Below are 22810 nucleotides of genomic sequence, written 5' to 3' on the forward strand. Positions count from 1 at the left end.
TTTGGACTCATATTCATCCAATAAAGATAACTCAATTTCATAAAAAGAAAAAGACACGAACATGATTAAACAGTTCTGAAATCACAAGAATCAGATCTCGAGAATACCTGATTTTATAAAAATTATGAATTTTCTTTTTGAGTTCTTACATTTTATTCCTATTAAAAGAGTGATGAAACATGTGAGAACGAATAATAAAGTAATTTTATTAGCCTATTACTGGATTTACACAACATATTCCACGTAGACAACAAACCATGAAAAGTTACACGTGTCAACATCTCATTTTAACTCCACCGTAAACAATCGAATAACGAAAAATCAATCAAATTATCGAAATTAACACCGAAACTATAAAATGTAAAACATAATGTTTTCAAGATGTAAACAATGAGATCCTAAGCCAACACGACGGCGTAAATAATCGCGGCGACAAGTGAACCGACGACGAAAGCTTTGTTGGTTAAAGCGGCGTTAGGTGGAGGAGCGGAAGCATCGGAAGGTGTCGGGGCTAGTTCGCCGGGGCTAACTCCGGGACCTTCCGGTGCAGGTGGAGAAGCGGTAGGGGCATCAGACGACGGAGAAGGAGCTGAAGACGGAGGAGAAGAGGTGGGGGCAGGGGAGACGGCAGGTGGTGGAGTGGTGGTCGGAGCGGGAGTTGCGGCGGGTGGTGGAGTGGCAACGGGAGGAGGAGTGACGGTGGTGGTTGGAGAAGGAGCTGGAGCTTGAGCGAGGCATGAGGTAGTGAAGAGAGCAACGATGAAGAAAGCTTCGATGATCTTCGAATTCATTTTTTCCACTCTCTCTAAAGATTTGTTTACTTAAGAAAGATAGAGAGTGAAGCAGAGTTGTTTAGGTGAGGAATGACCACGATGGAACTATATAAAGCGAGAGAGAGAGATAACAATAATTATAAATTAAGTAGTATCTAATTAAATATCTTGCGGAGGGGATCATAATTATTCGATTATTATTAGTATAAATAATGATTAGTAGCTAATATTCAAATGAAGGAATAACATTTTAGTAGTCAAATAGCAGAAACGTTTAAGTGAAAAAAAATAGCAAAAATATTTGATCAGTAACACACACATATCAGTGATTAACAACTTGTTTTATCGTAAATAAGAGAATACATTTTCAAAACTAAACATAATTAAGTGATAGATCATTTTATCACTATAATGTAGTCGCATATATGTATATATATAATTTTGTAGGATTTTTAGGTTAACTCAATTTTTAGCTCTTAGTTGTAAATTTGTCATTTTTTAATGATTTGGTAAGTATAGTAGATGAGAAATCGAAGTTGAGAACCAATTCTATCCGTTGAGTATAAAATCATCAATGGTTTTAGAAGACCGGATTGGTTTAGCTAAATCGAATCATGATTGTCAATAATAATTGGAGAGAGAAAACGTATAATGAAGTAGTATTGAATATTGTATCATGTTTGTCTTACTGTCTAATCGATCCACCCACCGATAATAATAGTATACTTTTTCTGATATAGTAAATAGTAACGATCTCTTTGCCCGTATACGATGAACCTTAATGACAAAAATACAGATCTATCAAGAAAGAACGATGTCGTTATTATCGTATATCCCATGTGCGTAGCAGACCTATCGGGATAATTTTTGATTACTGGTTATGGTTTTATTGTTGTCGTTACCGTTGGATATTTGCTGTTTTTCGTTTTATTTATTTTCTTTTGTCCATTACTATCTCTTGTGTTTGTTGCTAGTAGTAACAAGAGTTGGAGATAGCTGTCAGAGAATTTTATATAGTTGAATAATAAATACAAATATTATAACCCCAAATAAAACGGGTACATATACATTACAACATAACATAACAACGGAAGAAGACATTTGATAGCCTGTAAAGGTCATTTTACAGTGAATCCAGAAGGTTCGTATTAATCATTAAATTAAAATATAATCGGTATTTGACAAAATGAACTGAATTATAGTTGGCAATTTTATGAGGCCCATATGATGCGAAACCAACCGACGATTATACACTATACCTACAATTTTTATTGCACTGACTCGATTGATTAATCCCTAACTAAAAGTTCAAAATATTTGCATCCAACTTTATTTTCATTAGTGTGAACATCAATATAAAGAATTGAGAAGATCATTACAGGTTGTTTCAGATGATAACGACAAGTTCGTTATATATGCACTATAACTTGCTTTGTTACATATGCTATAAAGTTCATTTGCAATATATACGATTTGATTACATCAGTGTGGGATTCCTAGAGGATGAATTAAGTGTTAAAAATGAATCTATACATAGTAGTTTGCTTTGAATCCATATGAAAAAACTGTTGAGGTTTAATGTCGAAATTTCTTTATCTTTGGCTTCGGCTGCAGTCAAAATTGCCGAAAGACCACCTCGACTCCAAACCATTTTCTTGATAATTGTAAAAAAAAAAAAAAAAAAAAACATGATGTCCCATATGCGTGTCTAATAATATATATAGCCAAGAAGCATATATTTATTTAGGGGAAGAGAATGCTAAAGCATGAGTTTTGTGCTGGCTTTATGTTGTTGTAACTCTTAGAGCAACATGTATTCACTTCTAACTGAACTTTACATAATTTAAAGCATGATTTGGATTATCTAAAAAAAAGTTAGATTATGATGAATATACAAGTTTTTTTTGTTAGTGGAAAACTCTCATTTCTTCGAGTAAGCTTCTCCATACATAATTTTCATTGTCTATATATATATTGATCTATTTGTAATTGTAACTCTTGAAAGTTTGGAAAATATTTGTAATAAGAGATAAACAATGATATGGGCCGATATTTGCGAAACTGATTTCAAAGGATTCTTCTTTATGGGCCTATAGAGTTTTGGGCCTTTCTACCAAAACTTTCGCGACAAGCGATATGTTAGGGCACAAGGACAATTCGAAACCTGAGAAGAGAGCTAGAGCTTGTCAGATGTTAGGATACTCCTATCCTTGTTTCCAAACGGGATTACGGTTAACGACGGCGATGGCGCCGGAAATTCACCTGAAACCGAAGAACCCTAGAATTTTATGCCTTCATGGATTCAGAACTAGTGGTCGGATTCTCCAAGCCGGTATAGGTAAATGGCCGGACACAATTCTCCGAGATCTCGACCTCGATTTCCTTGACGCTCCTTTTCCGGCCACCGGGAAATCGGACGTCGAGCGTTTCTTTGACCCACCGTATTACGAGTGGTACCAGGCTAACAAGGTTCGTTGCAACAAAATCCTAAATTTCCTTGAATTCAGTATTGATCATTGACACTGTTAACACTATCAGAGTAAAGGTTGTTTTTTTTCTCTAGAAAACAGAGAGATTTGGTCTAAGTTTGTATACATAATTTGATTTGTGTGTGTGTGTGTTTGCAGGGGTTTAAGGAATATAGGAATTTTGAAGAGTGTTTGGCTTATATAGAGGACTACATGATAAAGAATGGACCTTTTGATGGTCTTCTTGGTTTTTCTCAGGTTTGTTTTGATTCTTTGGCGAGATTTTAGTACTGATCACTTTCATATATATCAGCAGGAGGATCGTGGACCGTTGATTCTTGATCCATTCTTGCAGGGAGCTTTTCTAACTGCAGCTATTCCTGGAATGCAAGAACAGGTACATAACTGCATAACTGATCATAATCCTGGTTCTGAGATTGAATCTGCTTATGATATTTTGAAGAATGAAACCTATTGTTAGAGTAGTTTTCTATTGTTCTGTTTTGAGCAAGTGTGTGATGTTGAAACCATTTATATGCAACAGAGAGGTTGAATCTGAATTGAAGAATGAAACATGTTGTTTTAATAGTTTGAGTAAGTCTGTGATGTTGTAAACTGTTTTGTAGGGATCGGCTCTAACTAAGGTGCCAAAAGTCAAGTTTTTAGTTATCATTTCTGGAGCGAAAATTCCAGGGTTGATGTTTGGGGAGCCTAAAGCTGCTGTTAATGCATTCTCATCTCCAGTTCGTTGCCCATCACTCCACTTCATAGGTAAACTGTTACTACGTTGCGCATGTTCTTGACTTGATTTCTCGGTTATGTTGTAATGCCAAGTTTCTGTTGTTTGAAGCTTACGTTAGTAGTGTGCCTTTAGTGTAGCCAAGATTGGCATGGGAGTGTTTAGACTAGAATCTAATCTGCAGCACTACATGTTAACGTTAGAGATTCTCTCCTACAACATTTGATATGACATAAGAGACAACTTGTTTGTAATTCTGTATCGGTTTTGCTGCAGGTGAGAGGGATTTCCTGAAGATAGAAGGTGAAGTGCTTGTAGAATCATTCGTAGAGCCAGTGGTGATCCATCATTCAGGTGGACACATTATACCAAAACTCGGTTAGTAAGCATGAAAGGCTGATCATTTAAGCTCTGATTTTTTTTGGAGAAATATGCAATTGAAATAAGTAACATAAGATCTGTCTCTTCTTAATTTACTCTAATGAGCTTATCTTTGTCTTCTGCAGATACTAAAGCTGAGGAGACAATGTTGAGTTTCTTCCAGAGCATTAGGCAGATGCTTTCTGATGAATCAGGTTCTGTAAGAAGCTTGATGTGACTGAGAGCTACTCCAGTATGGTTTACTTTAGATTAGATGATCTTGCAATTTTATAAAATTGTGAGATGTGATTATTCTTCTGGTTTAGTCTTTATCCAGGGACAATTCAATAAACGTAAATTATTAAATTTACCAACCAATATGGATTGCCCGTTCATGTAATTACAGTTTATAGAGAAGAGCCAAAGATGGTCAAATAGTTTGGTACAATTGTCTTCCTTTAAATATATGAGCAGCCAATATCAAAAACTCTATTCAAACTTTTTTCTTTGTTATAGGAAAAATGTTAGGAGAATTTAACAACAAAAAAAAAAAATGATGGAAGAACAAAAAATATGGAGGGGGGCATCAAAGAAGGTGAGTTAAATTATTGTCCTTTAGATGTATTAATGGTCAAATGGATCTCATGATAATCTATGAGTTCCACTTGTAACAAAGTTTTACTTCTTTTTCAATCTACCCCCTTATACCCTATTAACTTAGCCTTGTCGGTTGCTTTCTAGTCTTAAAAAAAAAACAAAATTTCAACTCTTTTTTTATTCTTGTATGAAATAATTGATTGAACATATCGAATTACAGATCATATGATTACCCCTCATTTCAAAATAAATATATGATAAACAGTAGACGTCGACATGGGTTGTGTAATTTCAGACTTATATGTATACCCATCATAAGTATTCTCACGCTTGCAAAGCTTTAACTGTTTAGTTTTCATGCACTTTTAACAAATCATCATCATAATCTATTTTCAACAATTTGCTTATATCTTGAAATAGTTGTTTGGTTTAGTTTTTGTGTTGTTTTCCCTGTTCTCATGATATACCAAACCACTATTTTAATAAGAGGTAGAAAATAATTTCTCGTGAGAATGTCTAGTTGTGAATTGTGATGACCGTATCAACATTAATGTATAGATATATGCAATAAATTGAATTTCAAAGACCCTATCATTGACTTAGGAAATCTATTAACTCATGAATTATGTCTGGCATAAAACTGTTGAATAGTTTTTACATGTTTCTTTTGATAATACTACTTCTGTCTCTTTAAGTTTTTGTGTAACCTATTTATGATTTCTAATTTTGAGATTAAGAAATTTTGAAATTCGGTTTAGTAAGAAATGTAACGTTATGATGATTTACGAATAATGAACGGAGACAAATCCTCTGTGTGTCTCCACGTAGGAAAGCGGTTTCCCGCCAGCTGACAAGTAACACGTAAGCACGTCATCTCAAACGTCTTTCAGGAATCCATTTGCTTCATTTCCTCCTCTTATTAATATTTAGTCGGTGTTTTATATATTTTCAGATCTTTATTTTTCTTGTAACATAAAAATTACACTTTTTTGTTCATGTCAAATGAGTTTTCATTATTCACTCTTAAATCTTAATCTCTGCTTTGAAATTTGAGCCGTACAAAAACATTCGCATTTATTGTTGATGCGACACAGATGTTACTTTTATTTTATTATACTATTATTCTGAAGGAACGGTCAGCTGTATTTTTATAGTATAATTTTAATTTAAATCATCATAATCTGGTTATTGAAAAATTATTTCATTTTCAACTTTTTATTGTTTTATAAGATTGGAAATATTTGAATATTGATGAGAGCGAATGTTGGTTTCCTTCTCGAATTCTCGTATACCAATGCTAATATTTCTTTAAAGAAAATACTCCATAGTATGTTTTTTCTTTAAATTTAATTAGCTACGTCAACAAATTTTTTATATTTCTCACAAATAACTTACGTAAATTCATCATGCAATTTTGTGTTGACAAGACCAATGACCCTCGACTGAATTAATGAAGAGACTAGTCGTTAAAAAAATAATACTCAGTTATATGAGTATATAATAGTGCTGGTCGTTTAAAGAAAACAGTAAAAGCATAGTGAAAGGATAAAAACTGTCGTCGGAGATCTAACGTCAGCATAAGTTAATCAGAGGCTGAGAAATGATCATCTCATACGTTTCGTCTTCACATTTGCAACTAATCTACAAGTATTTAATGTATCATTAAACTTTTGTTTACTTGATGACACAAAATAAAACTAAATAAAGTTTTATTTTAGTGTTTATATATTTATACTGAATTATTTAGTAATAATTCTGAAAAGTTGACAACAAAATTCAGACCTTGAAATTATTAAGGGCATTACTGATTTTGATGTGATTAGACTGCCCATCACTTTATTGCAGAAAAATATTAATGCATATATTTATGCTATTGGCATATGGACAAAAATAATTATCGCGTTTATTTTGATTCTATCCCCTTTTTTTTTAGTTTCCCAAAAAGTTATCTCTAATATCATCTCCTCTCTCTTTTTGTTTTTTAATCCTACACTAAGCTTTTTGTATTGTTGTATTGTCCAAAAATAACAAAAGCTTATGGAAAACTTGTAAAACCCATAAGCTACCTAGTGTGTTTTAAGATGAGCCCTAGAACTACTCCTGAAGAAGACAAACATGTTTAATTATATCATTTTAATTCAAGATTACATAAATAAGTTTTTAGTGTGTCATTTTTAGAAGAAAATTAGTAATATTTCGTTCAATTTTCACATGTAGGTAACAATCTTTACAACTTTAAGTAATAACCCAGGAAAAAATAAACAGTAAATGGAATCAAGTAAACACGAACTCAAATCAATTTCTTTTTAACGTGTCTTTTTATATCATAAACATGGTTAAAATTTGTGATCTAATACAAGAATAGTTGACTAAAACAAATCATGCATGGTCAGAGCGATACGACCAAATTGAATAAAATAATAGGAATATATAATTAATAAGAAAGTATAATAGCTCTTCAAGTAAAATTAGAAAGAAAGAAAGAAATAATGCAAAAGATAAAGAAAGCGTTACAAAGTGTGGTTGAGGACAGATTATATTAGATTCCGATTTCCAATAAACAAGAAATTATATAGCAAAAATAAAAGATAAAAATAAAATAAAAACACTTCTCAAATCGGCAAATCCAAAAGAGAGAGATAAAAGAGAGAAAGATAATCTCTTTAATGTCCACATTATCTCTCTCTTCTTCTTCACCTTCTTGAGAAACCTCCTCTCCCCAAAAACGACGTAGTTTCACATTTCTCGACTTCTTGAATGGAGTTTGAAGACAACAACAACAACAACGACGAAGAGCAAGAAGAGGATATGAATCTTCATGAGGAAGAAGAAGACGACGACGCCGTTTACGACTCTCCTCCTCTCTCTCGTGTTCTCCCCAAAGCCTCGACAGAAAGTCATGAAACCACCGGAACTACTTCCACAGGCGGTGGCGGAGGATTCATGGTTGTTCACGGCGGTGGAGGGAGCAGGTTTAGGTTCCGTGAGTGTCTCAAGAACCAAGCGGTGAACATAGGAGGACACGCGGTCGATGGTTGTGGTGAGTTTATGCCAGCTGGAATCGAAGGTACCATCGACGCTCTAAAATGCGCCGCTTGTGGCTGTCACCGTAACTTCCACCGCAAGGAATTACCTTACTTCCATCACGCGCCGCCACAACATCAGCCTCCTCCTCCCCCGCCAGGGTTTTACCGTCTTCCAGCTCCGGTTAGCTACCGACCACCACCGTCACAAGCTCCTCCTCTTCAGCTCGCTCTTCCCCCTCCACAAAGAGAGAGATCAGAAGATCCAATGGAGACGTCTTCAGCTGAAGCAGGAGGAGGGATTAGGAAGAGGCATAGGACTAAGTTTACGGCTGAGCAAAAGGAAAGGATGTTAGCTTTAGCTGAGAGGATTGGATGGAGAATTCAGAGACAAGACGATGAAGTGATTCAGAGATTTTGTCAGGAGACTGGTGTTCCGAGACAAGTTCTTAAGGTTTGGTTACATAACAACAAACACACTCTTGGTAAGTCGCCTTCACCACTTCATCATCATCAGGCTCCTCCTCCTCCACCACCACAGTCTTCGTTTCATCATGAACAAGACCAACCATGAATCTTGAATTTCTTTGATCACTAGGGTTTTAATTTAGCTTAATTAATTACTTGAGAAATTTGAGAGACAAGGTTTTTATTGTTTAATTTATGTACCCATTTTCCTCTTTGATGATGATGTTGATGATGTTGGTGATGATCTTTAATTTCTGGTTAATTATGTTTTGCATTAGTAGCTTTTTAAGTCTCTTAGCAAAATCTTTGATTGGTCTGACTATAAATTACTGACGTCCTTATTTGCATCACATTTGTCAGTGTTTGAATTTATCATGTTTTGTGTATGAATCTATATGAACTTGATCCTGAATATATATGTACATGTATTTTGTGTATGCATTATTTATGTCTTCTTTAGCATATGATTTCATTTTTATTTTATTTTGTGCAGCCTAAGCTTTTACTTGTTGACATTGTTATATATTGTTTCTTAAGTTCCTGGTGTTTTTGTGTGTTATTATATTTGACTGACCATTATTTTCACCCACACACACATTTGTAGCTAGCTAGATCTGATAGTGTTCTTGTTTCTTAAGTTCTAGGTTTTTGAGTGTTTATATATTTTCTTGATCATTTTTTACCACACATATCTAATGATAAATTGGTTATTGTCATAATTATATCTTATGTGGGATTCTATATATATATATATACTTGTCATTTAATTGTCCAATGAGTGTAGGACTCAAATGTGGATCGGTCGGAATTTCCTTGGGATGGAGATCTCTGCCCTAAGAATTAAATAAGTATTTCAATGGCTTATATTATTATCATATATGCGTGAATTAAATAATTTTTTTTTTCCATTGGAAATGAAAAAGGTGAAATAACATCAGCTAGCTGCGGCAACAGTATTCTGATTCCTGGGAATTAATTCTTCACTTAAAAAAAAAAAAAAAAATTAAACTCAAAACATGTCGATGCATCCAAAGCTTCTTATATCCTCTTTATGTCTTATATTATATGTATATGTATATTGTTCTTTGAAGATCTGGGGAAGAAGGAAACATGTGGGCTTCTTTGGAAGCAAGAAGGAGAAGATAGGAAAACATATGGGCACACATACATTACTGCATTAATGATGTTCTTCTTCCAAATCCCTAGACTTTCATCTGGAACTAATTTTGTTTACTTTTTCTTAAGATCACTCATTCACTTATTTCACCTCTAATGATAATTTAATTTGAGTAGTAAACATTCAATTTAATCGAGCAAAAACATATTCAATTGGTTCCATAATCATTTAGTAGTAATAACAATATCAATTTCAACGAGTTACAGTAATTATAATTAACAAAAGTGGTTCGGCCTAGTAATTTATTTTATGCAAAGTGTGTTTGTGAAAAATTTATTGACTAAGGTATGTGTACATATGAACATACATTATATCTCTCTATCTTACATCGTATACCTGAGAGAAACAAAGATAATGAATTCAGATGAAATTAGGGTTTTGAGTGATGGTGAAATGCAAAGATGCAGAGGAAAGAGGGAACCAAAATGATTGTAAAAGGAAAGAAGAGGCAGATAAGATTCGAGTCCCCATCTCACGGCCATTTCCATATATAGCTTTTCATGTCTCAACCTCTCCATCATCTCTCTCTTTTTCTCTCTCCCTCAGACAGTGCAGTAAAACTCGAAAGAGAGTGAGAGAGAGACAAATATACACACAAATGAAGAGACTTGAGAGAGATGCTTTTGCTTGATAAGGCAATCTCTACGCATTCTTGTCCAAGCTAAAGCTGCACACTCCTAGAGTGAAGATGACTTTGTTGTGGTCCTCTTTCATTTTCTCCCTTCTTTCTTTTTTGGTCCAAAATTTAGTTTTCACAAATTTCAAACGCGTTTACCTCAATTAGTTCATTGATATGGCTAATGAATCGGATCGAATTTAAACTTCGATCAACACTTGTTTGAAAATAATGATTATAGTTGCATGGACCAAAGTTTCAGTTACTTCGCAAATAAAACGCAGTTAGCTCAACCGAACAATATCTAATTCGTTAGAAAATTCAATAATTCAGTTGAACTTTAATACAAATCTTGGCTAAGTTAGATCGTAATTTTACGTATAACTTTTAGTTGCTAGAAATTTTAATTTCGTCTACATTGCTTCATAAATCGAGTTATAAGAGAAATAATGATGAGGACATGTATAAATATTATGATTATAGACTTTATTCAGAGGGGAGAAATGTTTACTCGCTGATGCAGTAATGAGAAATGTTCGTACCATACGTTGGAGTCTGAACTTGTAATAAATGTTCATAGAAAGTAGTGAAAATTAAAGTAGTTAAGTTAATTTATCAAAAAAAGAAAAGTAGTTAAGTAAATGAATTTTAGGGTTGTTTTTGGATGTATGGTGAAATTGAAATTATTGAGGAGCATAATATTTTGATCAGATAATAATACTATTTATTTAAACATGATTTTTTAATTTTACTGTGGTCCTCTTCATGGAATCTTTCAGTCAATACGCAGAAACCCATCGGACAACGACCCATCAATGTGTATATTATGTACCATACATATATTATATGAGTGTATACGTTTATATCATCATCATCATCATTATCATCACCATCATCATCATTCTCACAGTGTTTTTACTGTGGAATTGTTACTGTCGTTATGCTTCATTTAGGGAATCTAAATGTGACCCGCAAGCAGGGTTTATTACCTCCCTTTCAAGCTAAGTTTCGAAACAAGTAGTTTTTTAATATGAAAAAGTAAAAAGCTTTATTTTGATTGCGTAAATTTAAATGTAGGACAAGCTAGGGTTAGTAGGACAAGCTAGGGTTAGGGTTTTATATTTCTTTAAACTATATGATATGGGCATACTCTTAGCTTCATAAACATTGCCCTAATTTGGGAAACTGATGATGATTCACGTGCAATGAATAATTTTTTTTTTCTTTCCTGCTTTACATTTCAATTTTTACTTATTCTTAGATATGTAGTTAATTAGTCATGTCGTACCATGATTCAAAGAATTTTACGATTGTATGGAATTCTTAAATACGTAATTTGTTTTTCTTTATACGAAAGGAAAAATATTTTAGATTTGTATTTGGGTCTAGTGGGATGGTTTGTACCATCTTAGTTGAATTTGCTAATCTAATACAAATTAATAGTTGGGAAAAAAAGGAAAAGTATTTTCTCTTTAGTTCATATGTAAAAGAAAAGGCAAAGGTTGAGAAAAGTTTAGAAGCTATAACTTTTAGCAACTTTTATTTCAGGGAAAATAAAAAATATATAATTTGGACAGTTGAATGACTGTGACGACTCATTATGACAAAGCCCAATGAAAGAATTATAAAAGTTTATTTGTTTTGTATTGTTGTCTTCACTTAGTCCTCTGTCCAACTCCAAATAGTTTCTTCATTTCAAAATTTTCACACAATCGTACACAGACATATAATTATGTACGTATATATATATATATATATATCATTCCGTGAAGATTAATTTTGACTGTGTCTAGGATCCTAAAATTGAACACCATTAATATAATTAGTGAAAAGCTAAATAAATTTAAAAGTCTAGTATATGCAGTGATAAAATCATATTCACAAAGTTTTCAATGACAGATGATCTTTCACATTCACCAATTACATGATGGTTATTACTAACATTATTTATTTTATTGATTATTGAGACATATAGAAAATAACTGAATACAACAAATGTTATGAGTTAAAATTGTAATTATTTTAAAGAAAATATATACCAACTAGCATTTGTTAATACATAATTTAAGTTTTTTTCTTACACAACTATTTCACAAGATTAGACCGACTTGTTTAATGATGTATAGAGACTTTTTTTTAACCTTTTCAGATTAAAAATGTCTATTTAAAAAATGATACAAAAAGGGGAAATCTTCATAAATTATCTCCACGCACAATTATTTTATTTCAGGATCATCAAATTGCTAGTATGCCATGCGACAATGGTAGACCCAAATGATTAAATTTAATGAATATAGCATTGGCCCATTTTCTTCATAGTTACAGATCCTAGAGGTTTAGTGGACCTGGAGTCCAATCATTTTATTTATTTTTTGTTAAAAAGTTTTCAATAAAATATTGGGATTTTGGAGTTTTGTTGATAAAAGGTATAAAACGCAAAAGCTCCATAAAGCACAACCTAGCTTTGGTCTCTTTACGTCAACTTTAAGTCAAAGACTTCTGTTCGTGGGCCCAATTCTAAGCCCATTAGTGCGATGCGCGCTTTATCTCACAACGGCACCGTTTGAATTAAAAAAGGTCAACTCTAACGCTCAACAGAACCGATACGGTTTTTTCCCGCTATATTTATTTGGCGGGAACCAATTAAAAAAAGCTCTGTTTTTCCTTTGTTTTATTTTCTTTCTCTTTTTTGCTATTTCCTGCCAACAAAAAATTCTTATAATTTTATTTGTTCAGTATTACCAAAGCTATAAACAAATCAAATATTGAAATTAATACACTTTTATTTATTTAAAAATTTTTGCTTTGATTTATTGTCCTCTTTTTTCAACCTCTCATCAGACATCATACTGATTATAATAATGTAAGAAAAAAACAGTTTTTTTTTTAAGAAAGATGTGTATAAGAAGAAGAAGAATCATGGGTCTTAAAGCTGAAACAACAAGCCGATACTTCTAAAACCCCATTGGGTGTTTGTGAACATAAGTCTGAGCCATCACTCTCTATCATTTCCCCTATCTTCTTCACTCTCTCCTGCAATAAAAGGAACCACAAAGTTTAAAGCTTGACACTTTTGTTTTTGTCTCTTGAACACAAACACAAACACAACACACAAAGATCTCTTCAGCTTTTTCTGGTGTAGAAAAACAACTAATGGAAACCAGGCTGATGTTTTGGATTGCAAGATCAAATCAGAATCAAACATGTTTTTGTGGGGGCAGATTGGTTTTAGATGTGACTAGAGGCTGTGCAGTGAATGTGTGTGTGTGACAGAGAGAGTCACAAGACACATAGCTAGAGAATAATATAATTTAAAGTGGTCTTTGGTCTACTCTCCACTAGTTTTGGAAGTCAAAGGATTCAGACCCATTAACCGGTTTCTCTTTTTTTTTTTTTTTTTTTTTTTACTTTTTGGATTTATAATTACACATATTATGTGTATGCAATGAATAAGTTAGTGCACACACATATATACACATAAATGTGTCATCTTTAATGAGTTCAAACTTCTCCACAACTGGCATTTCCTTGAAATTGAACCACCAAAGGCTGCTTTATATGTGTGTGTGTGTTTGGTATTAAAAAACAATAGATTTATGAGTTTGAGATGTTTGGTGGATTGTTTTTTACCTTTTGAAGTAGTGAGAAAAGAGGAGAGAAGGAAGAGTTGTCAAAGTGTACTCTCTGCAATTCTCCAGAAACAGAAAGTGCCACAGCAGCAGCAACTTCAGAAGGTCTAAACTCCAAAAAGTCAATACCTGCTCACTCGACACAACCACCATTTTAATCCAAAATCATAAAAAGCAAAAGTGAAAAAAACAACAAAACCCAAAAAAGCACAAAAACAAAAGTGGTCAAGAAAATAAAACATAAAGGAAAGACTTTTTTTTTCACCTTTGGTTGTGCTGGCTATCACTTGTAATGATCTAGATATCAATGTGTTGGATGGTTCTTGATCACATTTACTCATCTTTCTCAGGAAATATCTTATGTATGAGCATGGAGTTATTGCTCTCAATCTCCATTTCAATTTGTTCAACACCAAAAGCTCCATTCTTTGGACTGATTTAGCCTCAAACACAAACTGAGGATCTCCAACCTGTTCCGAAATGTGATCAAACCGCAATCGATTCAAGACATTGTCGGGTCGAATAGAACATCTCGACAATTTAACGAGTTTAGAGGAGAACCTGAAGATCTATCAACATTGGAACTTCAGTTTCTTCAATTTTGGCTGCCAATGATAAACAAGCCACAGCCAACAACTGCAATATCCAACCTTTGCCACTCTACAAGAAGAATCACAAATCAAGAAGCGAAAAAATGAGACTTTTTGATGATGAATGGCTAAAAACATTATCAATCTTTTAGTTTAACCAATGTGAACTTACAGGCAAATCATGAACCGATAAGAATCGATCCAAGTAGTTCATTGCTAAGCAAAAACACAATGGTCCAAACTGGTGTACTTCACAAGCCTGTTGTAATCAGAACAGAAGAAAAGATCAATTAGAGATCTAAAACTCTGAGACTGAAGTGAATCTATTGTCAATTGAAGTGTGAAAGATCGGAAATTGAGCATCAGATTTACAGATTTAAGACAAAACCTCTCTATCTGTTCTGCATAAGCCTCTGATCTAATAGACATAGCAACACACTCTTTATGTTCAGATCATTCATCAAAAGGATTGTGCTTTTCACAATTTGAGCTTATACAGATCATTCAAAACCAATCAACATCCAAATTTCAAAACCAGAAATCAAAATCAAATAGAGAATCAGACCTTCCAAATCCAATTGAGGGCATCTCTTCTTCCAACATTCAAATCCAAATCTCCACTTCTAAGTCTCTTGATGTAATCATCACTTGGCAAATGCTGCTTCTCCTTCTCCACCATCTCCATGATAATCTCCTCACTCTCCGATTGAGAAAAACCCATCTGAGGAATCGAAATTTCAATCGGAGTTTCGTCAACAATCATGCCCTCATCATCAACGTTGCTCTCTGTACATAAAAGACTCAGTTCTAGATTCTCCTCTGCCATTACAACAGAGTGTTCATGTAAGAAAAATTGATCCTTTGTATTTGGTAATCGATCTAAAAGGAACTGTATCGTTAGATTGTCATCTAGAGATTGGGGAAGTGAAAGAAAGATTGGGTCTTTGATATTTCTGTATGCCCTCGTGGAGGAAGGGGTTTTTGTTTTGGGGTTGAGGGTAAAATTAAAGGGTGAAGCTTTTCTTTTTTTTATTGAGGAAGTTAAGAAATGTGGTTTTTAGGGTAAGATGGAGATTGTGTGAGAAGGAGAGAGGCTATATATAATGGTGAAGAAGATGAAAAATGTAAGATAAAATTTGAAGATTTTAGAAAGTGAATTGACTATCATGGTAACAAATGTGAGAAGTTGGAAAATTATGAAAATGTGGTAGGAAATTGAGGTGAGAATTGAAAAGTTAGTTGGTTTTATTCGTTGTATTTTAGTTTTTAGATGATGAATCGAGTGAATATCGTTGGTAGTTCGGTATCAGATTTGCGCCATAAGTTTTTTGGAATTTGTATTTCGGTCTTGTATGCATAGTTAACAGTTAACATTTTTGTATATTCAATGGTAAAATATTGAATGTTGAAAGATTTAATCATAGTATATGTCTTTACATATTTTTTGATATTTCATAATTTTATTCCTTGTTTTAATAACAGTAAAATATATATAGTTTGACTAATAGTTTAAAACAGTATTGAATTCTATAAATCTTAGGAAATATTTTTTAACAAAATTGTTTGACTAAATAATGCAATTTGATATTATGATCGAAATATACGCTGAATCATGATATTTTATTTTCAATATCCGACATTGAACAAAATAAAAATGACCCCAAAAAAACTAATGTAAATTCATGCCACAAATAAAAAGAAGTTTTGAATGTAAAATTTGACTCAAAATCCATCTATAATGATATTTGAACCATTTGCTCTGGTAGATCTTTGACCACTGTTTTTTGATTCTAGGGTCACTTTTAGACACAATAATTTCAATATCTATCATCATTGCATATACCTTTGAATGAAAAAGCAGACTGTATATTTGTATAAGAACTACGTCATATACTCATTTAAGTTCAAAATATGGTCTCTGTTTGTTACACAATATGGTCTTTGTTTTTTACACATTATGGTCTTTCTTTAATATGGTTTTAGTTTACCCAAATATACTGTCTTCTGTTTTACCCAACTTATAAGATTTAACTATAAGGTTTTTAATATTTATAAAAGTATTTATTTTTGTTCTCTTGCAAGTTGAGGTCAATAACTAGTGCTCTATCACCTCCAAAGATTCTACATTAGTATATTTGTAAGGAGATTAGTATTTTTTATTTATAAATAGTAATTAGTAATTTTCTACCACATGAAAATAAAGCTAGCTACGCGACGAGTTGCTTGAAAACACCACACGAGAATTTCTTGCTTGAGGTTACATGGCAAATAGTCATCGAGCCACTGGTTTCAACTTTCAACTACTATATAGTCATGTTATGGAATGAAACATCAAACATTAGCTCATTGTCATTTTAGTTAACAAAGTCGTATTTTGTAGGAAGCAAATGAATTACACAAAATTCATTGCAATAATAAAGAAAATTTTTCCTTGAAAACGATTATCTTACTTTCAAAAATCAAATTTCATTCTATATTATATCTGTTATTCTTACAATTTTCATATTTTCTCGTTTCTTCATTATCAGTCGGAGTCTTAAAAAATTGTAAAGATAAACTCCTGTTCATACAATATATTCTTATCCAACTAAGTTTTAGAAATCACCGATGCGCACCAAAACACACAGCTTTTTGAAATTGTAAAGTAGAAACAAGTCTACAACTATACGACCGCAAAAAACCCTTTAACATAAATTAAAAAAAAAAAAAACTATACGACCGCGAGCATGTTTGATCTTTCGGTTTGTAGAATTTTATAAGATATAAAAGAAATGTATTATATCATTTTACCAAGGTGCTCTTTTATTTTGTTGGTAGTGTAGTAGTAAGTATAGTAATAACGTGATTGTGACAATCACGTGTCAGCTAATAAACTTTGATGTTTTTACTGTCTTTAAATTTGATTATCTTTTCGAGCGGTGAGAAGAAACAAAAGTTTAAGTTAAAGCAAAAAAAAGAATGAAGCGTTTTTTTTTCCGAATTAAACTTAAAAGGCTCAACTATTTATAGATTTTTATTATCTTTCATGCATGCAAATGTGAAATGCCAGACAAAAGTGGTCCAAGTACACTTTTGATGTTTTGCTACTCTTTGTGTGTTCTGAGATTCTAACTTGTAAGTTTCTGCCTCTCTCTATATAACTTTTTTTTTTGGTATAGTGAATATATAATTCGTGTTTTATGCACGCCTATGTCAACTTAACAAACACTTTGCTCGAGTCACATGGCCTGATGGTTCAAATCCGAAGTTAGATGTTTTTTAAAAAAATTATAATGAAAACGTCGGCTGAATCCATCGGTTTGGTCCGACCTGTAAAGAATTTAAAATAAATCTAACTAATTAGTGAAGTCTAAAACGATTTAGGTGATCATCAGTTTTAGGGTTTCAAACCCCGATCAAATCCAAATCAAATCTAAATCCAAATTTCAAACCCGAAAAACTGATTTTATATCCACAATTTATATATTACATATTCTAATTGTCAAAATATGCAGATTTTCAGATATTTAAAATTATTTAAATAAATTTAAATAAAAACTGTTCAAAAACTTTTAAATATTTTGTGTATTTTCGAGTGGTTTGAATAAGTTATCAGACTCTAAAATCTCCGAATACTAAATTCAAAAATCCAAAAATCCTCAATTCCCGAACAAGTACCTCATTTATTTGTGTGTTTATTGGTCTTAAACGATTAGGTACCGAGTTAGTTTAGCAATTTTAGTGTGTTCCAACGATCGTCTGTTCAGTTTTCTAGTGAATTTCGACTAAGTGTTAGTGATCAGATTTGTTGGTCATTTGTGTGAACTGGTAGCCATTTGTTCTTTTAACGATTCGGGACCAAGTTAGTAATTTTAGTGTTTCGACTAGCGATCGTTTGGTTAGAGCGATTAGATTTGTTAGTCATTTGTGTGTGATCATTTTGTTTCGACACACGCCCATCTACGCAGACTAGACATACACACATTCACCCTACACATACATCTACACACATTCACCCTACACATACATCTACACACATGTTACACACGTCCCCGCTATTTCATCCACACCCCTATACACACATCTATGATCTATACATGATCCATGTCATCAAAAAACAAAAAAAACATGTTACAATAGTTTATATACACAGAGTCTGGTTAACTTCAAAGGCTGGCCAAGCAGAAGATGGAAAACTCTGGACACAGCCCAATATGCTCTGTTTCCTTCACTACCACTCTGCAAAATTAATCAAGATCAATTTTCATTACAATTCTTTAATCTTCCGCTGTCAACAATTTTGCTTCATGTATAATTAGTACGCTTACTATAAAAATCCAAAAATCTTTTTAGACAAAACCTTTTATGTCTTTGCTTTTCACAAATATTAAAAAACCATTCAGTTTTCCTAGTACAGAACATATATAAAACTCAGAATACCATACACATAATTGATCTCACAACATGATATATATAATTGAAGACACACATATATAACTAAAATAGTTTACTACACTAACTAAACAGAGTCATGACAGCTAAAACAGAGCATCTTAATGTTTGTTGAACTCTATAAAACATGTATGGAAGATGACAAACACAGCAATTAACAGAGAAATCTTCTAATGGTAAAGGGAAAACTAGAGGAATTAATTATTAGAGCAGAGACTTTTACCTTTATATGCCTTCAAAAATTCGTTTCTCCCTCGGCTAATGAGCATTAAGTTCGAGTGAGAACGAGAACTCAAGTAGCAGAACAGAAGAGAACAGAACTAAAAGAACAAAAACAGAGTGTGTTCGACATTTGTAAGAATATAAACTGAATAAGAGAATTCAGATTTCTGAACGAAGAAAGGAGTACTTATAGACTCATAATCTGAATTTCTTACAAAAAAAATATTACATCAAACGGTCGAAAAATGTTACCGTTTCACAACGTTCATAAAAAATGTTACCGTTTCACAACGTTCATATTTTCCTACTCTCAACTCTCAAGTCAAATCAATATAGGAAATCGTAATTACGCTCAAGACTCTCAGGTAAAATATTATTTGTTTTTTTCATTTAACAGTTGTATTATATCTCTGTAATCTCATGAAAATTTGAATCGTCATCACGCATTTACTTGTCTTCCATTGATTTATGAGTCTTCTATAATGATCACTCTTGATGATTTAGGTTGTCTAAACTCCGATTTTTTTTTTTTTTTTTTTTTGTTTCAGCTACTTCTCCGATTTTTAATACGAGTTTCAATTATACATAATACTACTACTAGAAAGCAAATTCTTGAAAACAACTGAACTGAAACCAAACCGTTAACTTGACCACTCATAAGCGAAATCATCTAAAACGCTACACTAAGCGTTTCATCAGTCTCGAGGAACTCACAAACCAAGCTAAGATATTGTTACTTTGTTTGAAATATAAAATTTTGAGAAGAAAAGAAGCAAAGATGAGGATAAATTACCAAACAAAAACAGAGTTGATACAGAGCAGCAGATAACACCAAAGCTGTGCACATAATCTGTCATAAAAAAACAAACTTTTCTTTTCGACAAGTTTTACAGCAAAGGAGGTTGAACTCAGATTTTCGGTTACGGTTGCAGGTACATTACATAACCGTCTTTTCTTCCATTAGACCTTCAGGCCTCATCCATCTGCTCCTGAATAAAGCAGTCGATCATTGAGTTTTGGGGTGTTATTATCCGAATAATCTTATAAGACTATCAATATGCGAGTTTCTGATGATGCAATTGAATATGAAAGTATAGAATTGGGCAAACCTGCATATCGGAGGTCCAAAGGGTTAGATTGTCCCTTAGCAACTGCATGATGAGAGTACTGTCCTTGTATGACTCCTCTCCCAATGTGTCCAGCTCAGCAATGGCTTCTTCAAAAGCCTAGAGGTGATGAATCCAACAAGAACAAGTTAGAAATGCGATGATAAGATGAGCTTTAATAGTCTTATAGAATCTTGTATATGTGATGCATGAGATGTTCCGGATTCAATATGCACCAAAACCCCGATCAGATTCTACACAATCTCGTATGCATAATGTATGAGATATTGTGGTTCTAAAGTCTTGTCATTTTAAGAGATTCTACTGACAAAAGGAATAATTTGGTTAATGTGAAGCGTTAGTCAAAAAAGTTATATCAAAAGAGGACTTTGCAGAATGTCTTTTTCTTTAGAATCTCTGTTTATTAAAAAGAAGTGGGTCCGTTCAGAAAGAAGAAAGAGTTACTTTTTATAAACAACTTGTCTATTTCTGGTAAAGGTTTCAAAATTCCTTCAAATCAACCCAACACAATGAATACAAGATGGGGCCAATAGGAATAGTAAAACAAGTGGTCAAGTTAGTAACTCAAAATGCAAATTACACTCTCCCTAACCAAACTTAAGACAATGATGATCAGACAGAGAAACTCTACTTGAAACAAACATGCAGTATAGTGGATGAAGAAAGAGTACCTGTTTCGCCATGCTACAAGCTTTCTCTGAAGAGTTGAGAATCTCGTAGTAAAACACTGAGAAGTTAAGAGCCAAACCAAGCCTGATCGGATGTGTAGGTGCTAGATCAGCAACTGCAACGTCCTTCAATACAAAAACCCACGAATGAGCAAAAATACATATTTTCAGAACAATTATATATTACTAAGACATATTAGGGAAGCAATTGATCTTAAGCCCAAATAGTAAAAGTTGACTACTTCTAACGATAGGATCAATACAATAGCTAGATTCGAGACCAATTTACTTATTATGAGACAACTGATTACAGATTAGCTAATTGAAGTAATCTCAGAAATAGGGTTTTAGCTCCACAACAGGATCGATTCAAGGATTTAGGGAATCAAAGATATACCTGAGCAGCTTTGTAAGCGATCATAGTATCTTCAGCAGCAGTTTTCCTCTCATCACCAGATTTAAACTCAGCCAAATAACGATGATAATCTCCTTTCATCTTCAGGTAAAAAACCTTAGACTCACTGGCAGTAGCTGAAGGAATTAGATGCGAATCAAGTAACCTGAGAATCCCAGAACAGATCGAAGAAAGCTCAGTCTCAACTTTAGATCTGTAATCCTTAACAAGCGACACGTGTTCTTCGTTCTTCCTGCTCTCTTCCTTTTGCTCAATCGAAGACACGATTCTCCATGCCGCACGAAGAGATCCAATCACGTTCTTATACGCGACCGAGAGAAGATTCCTCTCTTCTACGGTCAGCTCACCGGCCGGTGTAGCTCCACTTACGAGCTGTTCCATGAATTGAACCATCTCTTCGTAACGCTCGGCTTGCTCGGCGAGCTTCGCCATGTAGACATATTGATCTCTGCTTAAGGTCGTCGCCATTAGAGAAGAAGATCTCGCTTTTTTTTTCGATTTCACCGGAAAATTTTGAAATCGGAGGAAATTTCTGGAAGAAAAAAAGAAATTGAGAAGAAGAATAAAAAGCTTCAAAGCCGAGTCATAATGAGCTGTAAAAGGAAATTCTCTTCACTCGCGCGTGATTAACACACTCTGATAAACGACGTCGTTAGTTGAAATAAGGATTAACAGCGTGAAACCCACGTTGAGTGTACGAGGCGCGTGGCTAGGTTTCGGTTTTTTTGATAAGAGCGAGTGAATGGACGATAATAATTTAGTGCGTCAGCTTCCCCAACTAGTTGACACTGTTCAAGGTCAAATGTTAGAATACGGGCTTTTGATTAGGCTTTAGATGGGCTTTTTGAAGCCTGTTAAAGCTATTACCTTGCTGGCTAAGCATATGCGTTTTCGGCGTGACCTGGACACAACTAATGTGGTCGGAGAAAAGGCATATGAAGACAAGAAAAAGTTGTCCAAATTCTTTCTTTCGTTGATATTAATTTTTCTTTTGGTCAATACTCATATTCTTTAATTTCTTATATTGTTGATTAAAGAAAATTAATTATTTTCATTTTCCAATACTTTAAATTTAAAAGACCGGATCAAATTAATTGAATTCGTTTTTTGTGGGTTTTTATTTGTTGATTCATTGTAAATTTCAATAAATGAGAATTGATGAAAATTATGCTATATTAATTTGATTAGTCAAATGAGATAATTGAGATCCGGCAGGACATTTGTTTGGCATGAAAAACAAAATAATAAAGAGTTGGTTAATCAAATGCGACCAAATCATTAGATCGAAAAATCTGAAGAAATCGATTACTCATGTTTTTAATACTGGAAAGTTGTTTAGATTATTTGGGTTAACAAAAATCTGTATACACTCGTAGTTCTTACTAATTTATAACAAAACCTAAATTCTCCAAAACTAATGTAATGCAAATTGATTCTCTGATAGACGCACCGTCACGCGCGCATAACGTTGCCGTTATGGGAGAAAGAAAGGGCGTATCTTCACTTG

General features: G+C 33.3%; 5 protein-coding genes, 2 long non-coding RNA genes and 1 other non-coding gene across 15 annotated transcripts; 3 read left to right on the forward strand and 5 right to left on the reverse strand.

Annotated features, from left to right (window-relative positions):
• Positions 1-96: 96 nt before the first annotated feature.
• Positions 97-1063, reverse strand: AGP7 (arabinogalactan protein 7). Its single transcript, NM_125937.3, has one exon. The coding sequence runs from the start codon at positions 789-791 to the stop codon at positions 399-401; it is 393 nt and encodes a 130-aa protein (NP_569011.1). The 5' UTR covers positions 792-1063; the 3' UTR covers positions 97-398.
• A 1735-nt stretch (positions 1064-2798) lies between these two features.
• On the forward strand, positions 2799-4826 carry AT5G65400 (alpha/beta-Hydrolases superfamily protein). 2 transcript variants are annotated; one of them, NM_001345679.1, is made up of 6 exons: positions 2799-3242; positions 3401-3499; positions 3597-3638; positions 3868-4012; positions 4257-4358; positions 4487-4816. In NM_001345679.1, the coding sequence occupies exons 1-6, from the start codon at positions 2910-2912 to the stop codon at positions 4576-4578; spliced, it is 813 nt and encodes a 270-aa protein (NP_001331116.1). In that variant the 5' UTR covers positions 2799-2909; the 3' UTR covers positions 4579-4816. The 2 variants fall into 2 exon arrangements, with proteins under 2 accessions (NP_001331116.1, NP_201343.2); NM_125938.4 differs by having other exon boundaries at positions 2932-3242; positions 4487-4826.
• Positions 4827-7517: 2691 nt separating this feature from the next.
• HB25 (homeobox protein 25) lies at positions 7518-9070 on the forward strand. The gene has a single exon (NM_125939.3). The coding sequence runs from the start codon at positions 7695-7697 to the stop codon at positions 8532-8534; it is 840 nt and encodes a 279-aa protein (NP_201344.1). The 5' UTR covers positions 7518-7694; the 3' UTR covers positions 8535-9070.
• An 835-nt stretch (positions 9071-9905) lies between these two features.
• Positions 9906-10330, reverse strand: AT5G09365. The gene has a single exon (NR_143203.1). It is a non-coding gene; the product is annotated as an other RNA (long non-coding RNA).
• On the forward strand, positions 10016-10394 carry AT5G09375. The gene has a single exon (NR_143204.1). It is a non-coding gene; the product is annotated as an other RNA (long non-coding RNA).
• A 2591-nt stretch (positions 10395-12985) lies between these two features.
• On the reverse strand, positions 12986-15536 carry CYCD4;1 (CYCLIN D4;1). Of its 4 annotated transcripts, NM_001203691.1 has the most exons (7): positions 15006-15509; positions 14829-14858; positions 14613-14699; positions 14412-14510; positions 14116-14320; positions 13852-13979; positions 12986-13254 (listed from the first exon to the last, which is right to left on the reverse strand). In NM_001203691.1, the coding sequence occupies exons 1-7, from the start codon at positions 15264-15266 to the stop codon at positions 13108-13110; spliced, it is 957 nt and encodes a 318-aa protein (NP_001190620.1). In that variant the 5' UTR covers positions 15267-15509; the 3' UTR covers positions 12986-13107. The 4 variants fall into 4 exon arrangements, with proteins under 4 accessions (NP_001190620.1, NP_201345.1, NP_001331197.1 ...); NM_125940.3 differs by lacking the exon at positions 14829-14858 and having other exon boundaries at positions 15006-15536; NM_001345680.1 differs by lacking the exon at positions 14829-14858 and having other exon boundaries at positions 12986-13979; positions 15006-15536.
• Positions 15537-18107: 2571 nt separating this feature from the next.
• AT5G00715 lies at positions 18108-19253 on the reverse strand. 2 transcript variants are annotated; one of them, NR_144226.1, is made up of 2 exons: positions 19095-19253; positions 18108-18658 (listed from the first exon to the last, which is right to left on the reverse strand). It is a non-coding gene; the product is annotated as an uncharacterized misc_RNA (transcript). The 2 variants fall into 2 exon arrangements; NR_144227.1 differs by having other exon boundaries at positions 18108-19253.
• A 412-nt stretch (positions 19254-19665) lies between these two features.
• Positions 19666-22109, reverse strand: GRF8 (general regulatory factor 8). Of its 3 annotated transcripts, none has more exons than NM_180943.2 (4): positions 21286-22109; positions 20892-21014; positions 20203-20319; positions 19666-20082 (listed from the first exon to the last, which is right to left on the reverse strand). In NM_180943.2, exons 1-4 carry the CDS (start codon positions 21769-21771, stop codon positions 20062-20064), a joined length of 747 nt encoding a protein of 248 aa, NP_851274.1. In that variant the 5' UTR covers positions 21772-22109; the 3' UTR covers positions 19666-20061. The 3 variants fall into 3 exon arrangements, with proteins under 3 accessions (NP_851274.1, NP_569012.2, NP_001190621.1); NM_125941.2 differs by having other exon boundaries at positions 19717-20076; positions 21286-21858; NM_001203692.1 differs by having other exon boundaries at positions 19898-20319; positions 21286-21992.
• Positions 22110-22810: the final 701 nt, after the last annotated feature.

This window comes from Arabidopsis thaliana, chromosome 5 (assembly GCF_000001735.4).
Source record: "Arabidopsis thaliana chromosome 5, partial sequence".
Lineage (NCBI taxonomy): Eukaryota > Viridiplantae > Streptophyta > Magnoliopsida > Brassicales > Brassicaceae > Arabidopsis > Arabidopsis thaliana.

Coding starts and splice junctions, on each gene's coding strand:
- GRF8 (NM_001203692.1), bottom strand. CDS start 21,771: ATGGCGACGACCTTAAGCAGAGATCAATATGTCTACATGGCGAAGCTC. Junction 21,015..21,285: donor TCGCTTACAAAGCTGCTCAG/GTATATCTTTGA, acceptor TTTGTATTGAAG/GACGTTGCAGTTGCTGATCT. Junction 20,320..20,891: donor CTTGTAGCATGGCGAAACAG/GTACTCTTTCTT, acceptor CATCACCTCTAG/GCTTTTGAAGAAGCCATTGC.
- AT5G65400 (NM_001345679.1), top strand. CDS start 2,910: ATGTTAGGGCACAAGGACAATTCGAAACCTGAGAAGAGAGCTAGAGCT. Junction 4,013..4,256: donor CCCATCACTCCACTTCATAG/GTAAACTGTTAC, acceptor GTTTTGCTGCAG/GTGAGAGGGATTTCCTGAAG. Junction 4,359..4,486: donor ACACATTATACCAAAACTCG/GTTAGTAAGCAT, acceptor TGTCTTCTGCAG/ATACTAAAGCTGAGGAGACA.
- HB25 (NM_125939.3), top strand. CDS start 7,695: ATGGAGTTTGAAGACAACAACAACAACAACGACGAAGAGCAAGAAGAG.
- AGP7 (NM_125937.3), bottom strand. CDS start 791: ATGAATTCGAAGATCATCGAAGCTTTCTTCATCGTTGCTCTCTTCACT.